This window comes from Nyctibius grandis, chromosome 7, assembly GCF_013368605.1.
Source record: "Nyctibius grandis isolate bNycGra1 chromosome 7, bNycGra1.pri, whole genome shotgun sequence".
Classification (NCBI taxonomy): Eukaryota; Metazoa; Chordata; class Aves; order Nyctibiiformes; family Nyctibiidae; genus Nyctibius; species Nyctibius grandis.
Window position 1 is genome coordinate 12515012 of NC_090664.1, and position 12541 is coordinate 12527552.

The 12541-nt window shown below is 43.9% G+C and overlaps 1 protein-coding gene across 1 annotated transcript in view; it reads right to left on the minus strand.

Annotated features, from left to right (window-relative positions):
- The window catches only part of TGFBR2 (transforming growth factor beta receptor 2), a 61291-nt gene that overhangs the window by 3179 nt on the left and 45571 nt on the right, over positions 1 to 12541 (minus strand). The window contains exons 5-6 of the mRNA XM_068405474.1: positions 10642 to 10783; positions 2773 to 2900 (exon numbers count right to left, since the gene is read on the minus strand). Of these exons, the coding sequence (XP_068261575.1) occupies positions 2773 to 2900; positions 10642 to 10783 (270 nt within the window). The remainder of the gene's footprint in view (positions 1 to 2772; positions 2901 to 10641; positions 10784 to 12541) is intronic.

The window sequence follows — 12541 nt, forward strand, 5'->3', positions numbered from 1 at the left end:
TAATAGCAGAATGTTATTGTCTGTATACAAATAACATTAGTTTTCTGCTGGCATTGAAATTACAAGCAGTAAATTAAATTAAATATTAAACATTAACTTGAAATCAATAGTGCAGCAAATCTCATTGGGGAGGGGAATTGTAATATGTAAATCCATTCCAGAATTTTATCATGATGAATAATGAGTTCATTACAAAAACACGACTGCAGAGGAAGGAAATGAATATGGAAGAGCCATTACAGTAAGAGCAACTTCTATGGAGTTCAAAGCAGATCCTCAGCTCCTGCAAACTGTCACAGCCCCGTGGAAGCCGATGCGTCACTGCATTTTAGATAGCGCAATGTGAAACGCTGAAGGGATTCAGATGAAGGGAATTAAATCTGCCTTCATTAAGTGTCCTGTGAGTGTGTCATCAGGCATCCATTTCCTGCCTTAGACTCTTAGCTGAACCCTGCTGGAGCCAGCTATGCCTGTTCTGGTGACACCCAAGTGCAGATGCGTGGTCCTCCCAGTCAGTGGGGTGCCCTGTACTGGGGGCAGACTGTGGTCTGGGTTTTACACAGGGAACCTCTGAAGTCAAATGCAGGACACCGAGGTCCAAATCTGCAATCAGTTTACTTGCTATGTAAACCCAGAGGTGACGAAATTCACAGTATATCTTATAGCTCTACTCCAGTACCTGGAGCTGCAGCCCTCCACACATTCAGGCTTGCTGCCATGAGAGCAGCTGCGGGCCTGCCCCGTGCCTGAGCACCATGGGGATCCCGAGCCCAGTGCTTCCCTGCCCAGGTGCCCTGGGCACGCCGGCACACCTGTGCTCGCCGCTATGCCTGGCTGTGCATGAAATGAGCTCCTGGACACTTCTCTCCAAGGCTTAACCGGTGGTACTGCCCATGTCTACTGTCACATAATACAGTGCCTTGCTGCAGTGCCCACAAGAGTAGCCCTGTCCTGAACGCAGACAAGGCTCTGGGCCACTGAACACTGCCCCAGGCTGCTTTAAATGCCAATGACACTTGCTTTATAGGGGTTTTCATTACTTTCTGTTACATGTACATCATCTGACTCTTCCCAAATGCAGAACAGAAATATTTGCTGACAGTGTCTGCCTTTGCATTAGAATAAGCAGTATCTTTCTTTCATACCCAGCAACAGACTGGTACTAAGTTAGATTTCCTTTTGCTCTTGAGAAAACTGTGATTATCCTCAAGTTTGCTGACCACAGATTTTCCTGTTGTTCTTCTGTTTCCCTAATCAGTTCTCTGTCCTGCTTTACTTTAATTTTTTTCATGAGACCATGCCTTTTGAATATCCCCAGAAATGTTCTCACACTGTTCCTAATTTTAAGCATTTTCTACTATTTAATTTTTATCTCCCAACTGATCTGGCTCAGGATTCTTTTCTCCTTTGTTAATTGGGCTCTTCTAAAGTACCACATATGTCTGTCTTACCAGTTTGGACTTCATTTTGGCTTTGTGGAAAAACAAACAACTGCAGTCAACTCATGATCCCTTTTACCAGTTCATCCACAATTTTAATAAAATTTCTGCAACCACTTCTTTTCTATAAAGATGAGCATTAGTATAATCTCTCCTTCCCAATTCAACTTGTCATTTAGAAGTTGGTTGTATCTACGGCTCCTAGAAATGCCAAGGTCTTTTTAGTACTCGTAACATCAGATATCCAGGCGTCCCTCAAAATACAGCTCTCCTCCCCAGTTAAAGCACCGCTCCTCAATAACCCTACTCATCACAGATGACTACATAAGGAGCAAGTCCCCGTGGTTCAGGAAGGAGCTGCACTCTGCCATAGTCATCAGGCGGCAGATGCATTGTTCTGGGTTGGAAAGATGATTGATTTTGGCCACTAACTTGGCCTTTCCTAAGTAGGTGTTAGTCTGTGATTTTAACATCTCAACTGGAATGAAAAAGGGAGTGTTACATTGCTCCTGATGGAAATACTAGCTGATCTTGGTTGTCTGGGCTTTTATAAATTTCACAATGCTTTCCTTTTGTTTGTAAAGACCACTCAACATATTTCATTGACAAGTGGTATGACCAAGCCTCACTTCTCCTCTGAGACAATTCTCATTTTATCTCTTCTGATAAAACTGCTCAGAGCAAAGGTGAAGAAATGCATGCCTTTCGCTTGTTTCCTTTCAGTTTCACGTACTGAAAAATTGGGCTGCAACTATCGCCTAGGAAGTGCAACCATGGTGTCCGTGAATGGGGAAAGCTGACAGAGTGCTTCAGGACATGCAAGGGAAATGGACTGCTAATGCGCAACCTGAATAAAAACAGACTGGCTTGCTGAAGACTCATTTCCCATTTTCTTAAACCTGTCAACAGCTGGGATACAACTATGACTGCTCTCCATGATAAACTACTGCCATTTGTTTTCTCTGCTGAAGGGGCCCGTGTGGGAAGTTGTTCTCTCTGACCTTTCAGAGCCTGCACACAGTGTGCTTTAAGGCCCTAATTATTCTGTGGCTGGCTGGATGATTGTCGGGTTTCAGGTTTCCAATCTTTTTGTTTTGATCACTTTTAGATTACACTGTTGGGCAGCAGAAATCCCAGGGCTTTGGGGTAGGCATGGTGCAGAGCACTGTGGTATCTGAACCATGGCAGCACTGGTGTCACTGTGTGATGGAGCTCTAATCTGTGCAAAAGAGAGGTCTAGCCTGTTGGGCCCGACACTGAGTTAATGCTCAGTCTTCAGGCAGCAGCTAAATGTGTAGTGCAGCTCCCAGCTGCTCGCGTGTGGTGCTCTTACCTGATGGTTAAGCCAGGAGCTGGGGATCTCAGGTCGCCCTCTGTCTCTTAGGACATTGTCCTTCATGCTTTCCACACAGGGGTGTTCTCGCACTTTAGAGCCGAATGGGGGCTCGTACTCTTTCACTTCTGCCAAGAGAATAAGCAAACACAAGGGTATTCAGCTGTGCTGTACTGGTGCCAAGTGTGAAGGGAGCTGGCTGTTCTCTGGAGGAGTAGGAACTACTGATTAGCTGCTCAGTGCCACTGTTCTGCTTGACCAGCTCCAAACAAAGCAAAGCCAGTTGGCATTTTCAAAAATGTTTCAAATGTGTTTCTCCCACACGCTCCCTTGCTCCCTTTTTCTTTCCTAGCCAACTAAACAATTTTCATTTAAACTCTTAAGTACATAATCATATTAGTAACAGTCAGAGCAGCAGAGTAACCTATAATGGTTTATGAGCCTTTCAATCTGTGCTGAGACAAAACACACAGGAGCTTCAAGGTGAGATTTGCCTGAGCCAGGCTTGCATGAACTGGTTACTCTGGTCCCCCTTAGGTCCCCTGGAATCCACACACACTTACCAAGTGAAATATAAACTGAAATCTAGGTCATGATAGCTGTGAATATGCCAGATTGCTAGGAGGAAACAGTTGCTTGAAAAGGACAAAAATACAGTAAGGAGCAGTGCTGGAAGCTGCTATGCTAACCTTGTTTATTATTGAGCCATGTTCCCTTGTAGAAAGCAGTAGTCTGCTCTTATTTTAGGCCTCTTTCCCAAAATGGGTCAGTTTTGGCCCATGATGCAGGGGGCACAGCTTCCTGAAGGGATTGCTGCCATTCTAGTTTTTGTTTGCATGTTGCATATTTTCTTTGCTTTTCTTTGGAGAGAGAAAGGAAGAGGCAGACATATGGGATCTTTGGAGAAAACTCAAGAAATCTCTGAGAGCGGAAATATTATAGTAGATGCTGACACAGTGTAGAAAATGCTGTGGTTTCTTTGGGAACAGATGGAGACTTTACTCACAGCCCTAATGACTTGCTAGTATTAGATAAAGATTTACGAAGTTGGCCTGTTCTGCTGCCTCTTATTTCTTTCTAGGAATTAACTGAGGGCAAGAAAAACTGAAGTGTAATCTACAACGCAGTTGGAAGAATGCATGTGAGTGCCCAGGAGATGTGTGAAGAGACGAACGAGACACATTACTGTTGTGTAATGTTACAACCAAAGTTCAAATGCAGTGTCCAGTGCTGCTCGCTCCTCTCAAGGGGTAAAAGGAAGCTCTGAGAAGGGTGATAACAATGATTAAAGGCCCAGAAAAAAACGAGAAGAACCTCTAAAGCTTGGCTTTGTTTCCTCTGGAGAGAAAGGGAAGAGGTCATACAGTAAAATACTGAAAATAACTAATGATCAAGATAACACAGGTCAGATCCTTCTGATTGTCATGTCTCATGATAAAAGCAAGGTAGTATCGAACATAACTAAAAGGTGGACTTTTTTCCAAAACCTTAGAGTCAGGCCGTAGATCTCATTTCTACCTGATGACCACGAGATGAAGACGATAGGCTACAAAAGAAGAGAGGGAATATATAATGCTTAAAAAGAATAGCCAAGATATGATAACAAACATTTTGGAAGGGATATTAAACCTTGTGCTTCAAAGTCCAGTGTTTAAGAGATCCAGCTGCAAACAACTGTGTGTGCAGTGCAGCAGATCACCTCACAGATGCCTCCTGCAGAGCTCGCTCTCCTTCTCCCAAACCATCTGGTGCTGGCCACTGTCCACACAATGCTCTGGAGAGTGGCTATAGTCCCGAAACACCTATCTTCTCATACATAAATCACTTTCTTTAAGACTCAAGGGCCAAAGTCTGCTTTGCTTGCTTTCCTCTGCAAGAAGTCATACCAGTTTCACCCACATTAATCTGAGTTAGGGATTACTCAGCCAAAGTAAATTTATAAGACTTTAGCCCTAGAGGTTAATTGGGCAGTTGCCATCTTGATGGTCAGACCTAGATTCCTGTGTAGCCGATGCATAATGATTACAAAGCAGGTACCTCTACTTCCAAAGCAAATCAAAATACTGAAGTTTGCTGGGAAAATTTAAATAGCATGACCAAGACAGCCATTTCCTACACCATCTCCATCAGTCATGACCATGGTAGTGGTCATGGACACCAGCCAAGGCTCTGAGATCTTGCAGTCTGAGGAGTCAGAGAGGTCTGAATGTCCAACAGAGGGAAGCTGGCGCTGTGGTGCTGACCTGTTCCTTCTCACTGAGCTTAATCTGAAAGCCATTCATGTTCAAGTGGTTGGGGAAGGTCCAAGTGGGGGAAGGGAAAGCCTTCCCAGGGAATTGATAGGTTTGTAATACATTTTCCCTGTCTGAGAAATTCTTTCTATGCTATGAGCATTCCTCAGACCGAATAGGTTTTTCAGGTTTGGGTTTTTTTTTTAATGATAAAGAAAGAGAAATTGAAGTCAGATGCCAATTCACTGTAATAACTTTATAGTAATACAGTCATGCCTTCCCTCAATTTGAAAAGCATGCAACATCTTCTTGCTATTTATTATCTTGCTTCTCTTTGCCTTAGAAAGAAAAGCTCACTGAATCCTCTTGCAGTAAATCATCCCTATGCAGTGGAATCTCAGGTGTTGGGCACATTTTGCAGTAATAGCTGGGGTTATTCATGGATCATGTTGACGTGCTACAGTAGATGTAACAGATGTCAATTTGAGGTAGGTTAAGATGTTTGTGTCTAGCTGCTTGTGCACGGCTGTATACAGATGCTGAATCTATTTTTCATGCCTTATATGTTTCTTTTGTTTGTTTTTAGACCAGTCAGGCACTAAAAATGACAACTGGCTAAGTATCGTAAATACCTCAGGTACCATGAACTACAGCACCTTTAGCGTTCAGTAATGGCAGGGTTCCTTCAACTTTAACCTCCAGCATTTAATCTTTATGGTTGTGACCTACCTTGCACTAATAACCGCTGTACCTCTGGTTCCTTTTGACACTGGCCTGGCCATTACCCTCAGAAAGGCCCGGACTGGATTTTTAGCCCCAGAGACATTACTGAAAATCTATTTGTTGTTCCTGATGAATGCTTTGGAAAATTTGGCTGTGGGTTCATGAAAAATATGCCTCGCTCATGTGATCTTTTTCTACTCTAAGCTCTTTGCAGTGTGATTCTTTTCCTTTGGGTCAGAACAGCATACCCGCACACCCTGTCGACACTCCCTCATGTGATCTGCCTTGCTGATTTCTGTGGGACACTTCTCATGCTGGAAGATGAAGGCTCATTTGTAGAATCAAAGCAGGAGTGAGGCGAAAGCAAGCCAGCAAAAATCAACCGTGGAGCACAGTCCACAGCAGTGGGCTTGTGTTCAGGAACTTTTAGGTCCTTTTGAAACGCCTCTCCCTTTAGAGTTTACAAGGGAAGAGCCACAGAAGGGATAAATCCATTGATGGTGGAGCCTCTGTGACAGCTCACGCACACACACCTACTTGCATGTGTGTGCAGATTGTGTCTTTCATCACGCTAGAGGAATTTTGGTGGTGGATCTACTTAGCCATTGCACAAAGGGATTGTGCAGAGGCTCAAAAGCCATTTCATTGCCAAGTTTAAGGAGGTGTCAAATGCTTACTTCAGATTTACTCTAGGTTTCCCCGTTCTGCTCCTTCAGAATACAGATGCTAGCTGGGAAGGGTGAGGATGTGCTGGGATGGGTGAACTCACTGTCCAGTTTTCCTTGCACAGACATGTTTTAAGTGACTTCACATTTGATGATCAAAGACACAGCCACCCTTCCAAAGGTTTGGAAGTCCACGTGCTCTGCCATCAGTGTACAGTTACAGGCTGCTTAGTCACTGTGTGCTGGATTCTTGAGGTGGGAAAGTAGAGGAACGCAGAGCACGTGAGCATATCAGCATCCAATAAGAAGTGTAGTGCAGTGATCTTATCTACTGCTACCTGGGCTTGTTGAAGGAAAGCACTTGCTACCTTACACATAGTACTATGGTGACACACGGAGAATTTCTAGGACTCCGCTCCACAGAGGGAGAGGCTTAAATCAGGCCCCAGCTGCAGCCATCACAGGGGCCAATGCACAGGCACAGCCCCACTGTACAGGCTATCAAAATGCTCCCTGCCGCCAGAAAACTGTCACCTCCCCACGACACTATGGTGAAAGCTGACCATTTCACAAGGTAGAGGATGCATAAACGTTTAGTTACCAAACTGTGGCTCATGGCTGACTCTTTCCAAGTAAGCATAAGATTAATTAGTGATTTTATTCACATTAAACACAGCTCTGGTAAAGCAAGGCTGCCATTTCAAACAAAGCTCTGTTGCTATACCGAAGCCAGCCACCACTCCAGGCAGTATAATGCTGCATGTGCAACGCCACCATTTTCTGAGGGGTTTCTCTTCTCCCTCTTCATCAACCCTGTGTATCCAGAAGTTCCCTCTCCTCTCCTTCTCGCCTACCACCCCCAACAGTCCCCCACCCGTAGCAGCTCCGATACAAACCAGATGGTTTTCTTTTCTTTCTAGGACGCTTGCAGAGAAATTACACTTGCCTCAGTCGCCAAAGCTGTGTTGCTCTGAAAGCAAGTGGTTGAGATGAAAATTATATTTCTTGCAACGTGCAGCATCTGGTGCACAGCTGTTGCGCTGAATGAAATACCAAGTTAACAGCAGTGTGGAGCGGTTGAAGTTCTCCCCAAAGTAGTATTGCTGAGTTTCTAAATATGCCTCTTAAATTATACTCCGCTGAAAAATCAGTCAAACTCGATCTTTGCCTCTGTCTCCTTTCCCTTGTGCCCCATTTCTGCTTCTCCATATTTAGCACAACAAAGTAACAATGAACAGCATGGCCTTTCTCAAAAGCCGATCCCCACCTGCTTATTTACTACAGCAGCTTCACAGTATGGATTATGCTGCTGGGTATTTTTGTTTAAATGTCTGCTGACTGAAAACGCCAGGCATAGTGTGGAGACTGTGTTTGACAAAGCTGCTGCAGTGAAAGGACCTGCCTCCATTGCCTCCCACACTCACTGAACACCTGCACACTGACAAATGAATCCTTAGAGCTCCCTTTGTAAAAGAAATAAGTCACCGTACCTGTGTGTGGCTGAATGGCAATTAGCCCCCCACACGCTTCTCTCCCTAACGAAAGTTGCTAATGCCGCTGCCTCGGCTTAGACTGCCACTCCTGCCCTCTAAACTGCCATGGGCTTTCTCTAGCGACAGGGAGCTCAAACCACAGTCAAGCTTGCCCTGCAAAGATGGTGCCTACATCTTTTAGGTTCCTTTGGGAAGGCTGGCTGCAATCAGGTCAGCCTACTCTGGCTTATACGCGAGGTCATTTCTCTCAGTGCCTAACAGTTAGAAAGAAAAGAGGGGTTTGCGTGAGCGGAGGCAGCTCCTCGGGAAGGCTGCGAGGAGAGGAGGGAGTCTCACGAGTGACAGATGGAGAGAGAAAGTAGAGGGGGAGCTGTAGTCATGAATCACTGTAAGGGTATTTCACCAGCTGGTTGCAAAGATAGCCAGGCTGCACGAACCAGGGGAAAATCTAAGAAGGAAATGAGAAAAACGGGGCAATGCTGCTGCATGTCAGTATCAGTGACGAGCTAAGGGAGCTACATCCTGGGAGTTGTATTTAGCTGCTCTGGATGGAGACACTAAGCCCAAGTTCCACCCCCTACAGATCTGCTCAAGTACTCCTGTGGTTTTGCTGGGGACTTCACCCCTGGAAAGGTGACTGAAATAAGGAAATGAAATGCAAGAAATGTGTTTCTGGAGATGAGGATGACTGAGGGGTGAAATGAATATGGATAATCAGGACGTGGGTGGGGGTTAAGCTTGACCTTGAAAGCAAAGGGGATGATGGGCCAGAGAAATCTTTCCTTTTCCTGAAATGGCTTCAGCTCTTCTTCTCAAGGTTATAATGGGTCAGTCTCTTCTAGCTAAACATGCTGGTGATTTTCCTTCCTTATGAAACTCCCTTTATATCCTCTTTTAGGCAGTTGCCTTCTGAGAACAGCAGCAATAAGGTTTGCTTTTGCCACAATGTCCATTTCGCCATACTCAGCAAATACGAACAGGAAGGGACTCAGGCATCAGCAAAGATAAAAGACTCCACAGTGAACAGCTCGTACTTATATTAATAAGGTGACTTCCTAAATGCAAGAAACAGAGAGAGCCCAAGAGAAAGGGCAAAGATCCTTTTTCTCAGGTTTTAAATCTCCTCAGTCACATTTACAAAGTGCTAATGAAAAGCTGAGTTTGTGCCAATGCACTTAGAAACTAGCATGACCACGACAGTTAAATGTGGATAGGTTTGCCTTGGATTATGCCAGACTGAGGTTCAGTTCCTGAAGCATCAATGCTTTTTCTCTGAAATGTTTGACTAGGAAAGATTATTTTCACGCTTTTATGCTAGCGCTAGCTTTCTGCACACATACTTGCTTTGTAGCTTTCCCAGCAGGGTGTAAACAGGGGCAAAGCTGTTGCCCACAATCCAGCCCACCCAGCAAGACCAAATGCTGGTCAGACATAGGAGGAGATTGAGGTGGAGGCATTCCTCCCTCCTGCACGCGGACGTCATGATGTAGACACACAGCCACTGTGCAGAGTGGCTTCAGAGACCTCCATGGACACCCCTGTGGTATCACACGAATGTTAGTAGAGAAACAAGGAGCAGCTATGCACATCTTCCCATGGGACATTGGTTTCCCTTCTGTACACTATGTTGCTCATACTATAGTTCTCTAGCCTGCAAGATTGTCCTGTCTCTGTGGCAGCCCTTTGAGATGGAACCGTGCCAAGTCTGATGAAAAAAGAGCATCTGTGGCCTTGGAAGAAGAATAACAAACCAAATCATAGTTGCATATTTACTATAATATCCACATTAGTGTTACCTTTTACAGCCCCACTCCTTAGACTGCCTGTGAGAGCCCTGGACTGTGCAGCAGTTTTTGTTAGAATGAATGTTAGACAATGCCAGCAGACTGAAGAATTTTATATGTAACTTAGTCTCATTTTAGTCTCTACAGTAAGGTGAAAATCTTCAAACATGGCAATATGTAATGCAGATATATCAACAGCAACTTTTCTGATTTCTAGCACATACCAGTGCTGCACACTGGGAATTCTCGGGCAGCTTTAGGCAAAGCAGAAATGGAGATTTTGTCTCAGTAAACAAGTTCTGAATATGAACAAACATAGCAGCTCTTCCTGGAGCTGTTCTGATAGTCAGTTCCAATCATTTTTATTTTGTTAATGCACTTTATACAACAAACATCCCTTGATTTGTCATATGGATGATCTCTTGCAACATCACAAAACATGATGAGCAGCAGCTGGGGATTTTGGGAAAGAGGGAAGTTTTCTGTATCACTATGATGACTCTTACAGAAATGATCAATTAGTAAATGTGACACTTAACTGGACCTCATTAGGCTTCAGAATTAACATTCCATGAAAGTAAATGGGAGGCAGTTATCACTTCTTGGTCTTAGTATTTCAAATTGTCTTATGTTTCCAATCATTTTGGGTGAGGTCAACCAGACTGAGTCAATCCATGGCTACTCAAGATGTTACAGGAAAAAACAGACATTAATAAGCTTTAAAAGTGGTCTGCCTAACAACCGATTTATCCTTACACCAATCAAGGACAGATTTACTCGTGCACTCAGGTGCTTGCCCTTCAAGCCTGCTCATGCACATGTGCATCTCATACTACCGAAGGCCTGTTAAGTTACAGCATCCAGATACATTAGAAAAAATGGTGAGACTTAAAAAGAATCACCCCCTCCCCAATCATGAGAGCATCTCTGTTTAAACATACTTTTAAGAGAGAAGAAAACTGATGGCACTTACCTCCGACACCGTTACAGCGAGATGTCATTTCCCAGAGGACCAAAGCCATGGAATACACATCTGTTTGTTTGAAGGACTCCACATTCTCCAGGTTCATCCTGGACTCCAGAACCTCAGGGGCCATGTACCTTGCTGTGCCAACCTACAGGAGAAGAGATCAGGGAGAGCTCAGGAGCTGAAATTGTAATTCATGTTTTGGATTCTGTTGTGATTTAACTTCAGCTTTCACAGAAACAGTGCCATTTGACATGAATCCAAAAATTCAGGCCATACTTGGCACAGGTCATATTTTCTGCTGCCAGGGGAATCTGGCATTGTCCTAACTACCAACTTACTTGCACCTCCCTTGGTAAAGAAAAAAAAAAAAGAAGCCCTTTTTAGTTCCTTAAGCAAATAATTTTGACACTGACAAGCTTCTCACTCTTTGGCTATTCACAGATAAACTCTGCCCTTTGGGCCTGAAGCAATTGCCACTGATCGAGTGTCTTTCAGATAAGCAAGAAAAATGTCGTACTCTTTTGCACTGCATATTACAGTGTTAGCTGTTTCTTTCCATGGTAGGCTTAAAAGGAAAGTGGTAAATGCAGGCCTGGCCGAAGAAAGCAACTACACGAATACTGAATGCAGAAGAACACATTTCAATTGAAACCAAAAATCAGCCCCTTTGTTTGAAAAGCCGTTCCCATAAACTTTATTCATACTGAGCAATTTTCAGCAATGATTTTAGCAGCTTTGCTGAGATCTAGATTATGACCTTGCATTACAGCAGGCAAAGTTTAAATGTCTGTTTTTATCACAAGAAATGATTTAAGGAAGAATTTTTGGATTGCTCAACAGTTGCTCTCAAATGACAAACTCTTCAGAGGGTAGGTATAAAAAATTTATCCCCCTTGAAAAACTACAAACATACTAAGTCTTTCATCAGGCAAAGATAGCTTCAAATTGGAGACTGGTTAATCGCAGAGATGAACATGCACAAGTGCGTGATGCAGTAGGATCTGTGATTTAAATGAGTTATTTGCACTACAGCAATCACTCCAGGGCCCAGCAGTAAGCAGGTCTGCAAAAGATCATTTCAGTTACTGGGTCTGCAACTACAGGCAGCCACACAGTAAATGAACGGTCCTGAGAGCGCCCTATGACATCCATTTTACAAGCTTCTGTAAACACGTCTTATCACCCCAAGCTCAGGGCAAATAGGAAGATGTTCCAAAAAGTGCAATGCACCATAATAAGACAGCAGGAAAGATCAAGGACATAGCTTTGCCATCGGACCTGCAACAGCAGAGAATTTCTGTGTCAAAGCCTTTATAAATAGAGGACAGAAAAAACCCTGTGTGATCAGTCCCAAAGTTAAATTCCCTATTATGTGGACTCTGTGATGAATTTAAGGCCAAGCATGTGAGTAACAGCCATACACTGAATGAGTACTTTGGACAATCATGTCTCAACACCACTGAGGCGACCAGCATCTCCTTCCCCTACAGAACATGAACGTATGGCAACTCCACAGCAGAGGCTGTTCCTAACCCCCATTTGTTCCCCAACACACAACTTCTTCCCCAAGCAGATCCCATCCAAAGCTTAAGAAGGGTTACCTGCATACTATGGCCCACAGTCCCACAGCCCCAAACCCTGCTGATTTTAACAAGAGTTAATGGTGCCTAAATACCGATTCTTAACATTGTCACAAAGTGCTGTTCTAGTCTGGCATTTCACACCCTCTTTGCAGCAGTGAAAATGATTCTGCAGCTTTGCTGGACAATGGAGGATGAAGCCCTATAACTAAAAAGTACAGAGGGAAATGCAGGGAAAAATTAAAATGACTTGAAGAACACTATCAAGCCAATCCCATTTCCATCCTGCTTAGGATTTATCATGTGTTCCACTCTGCTTATGT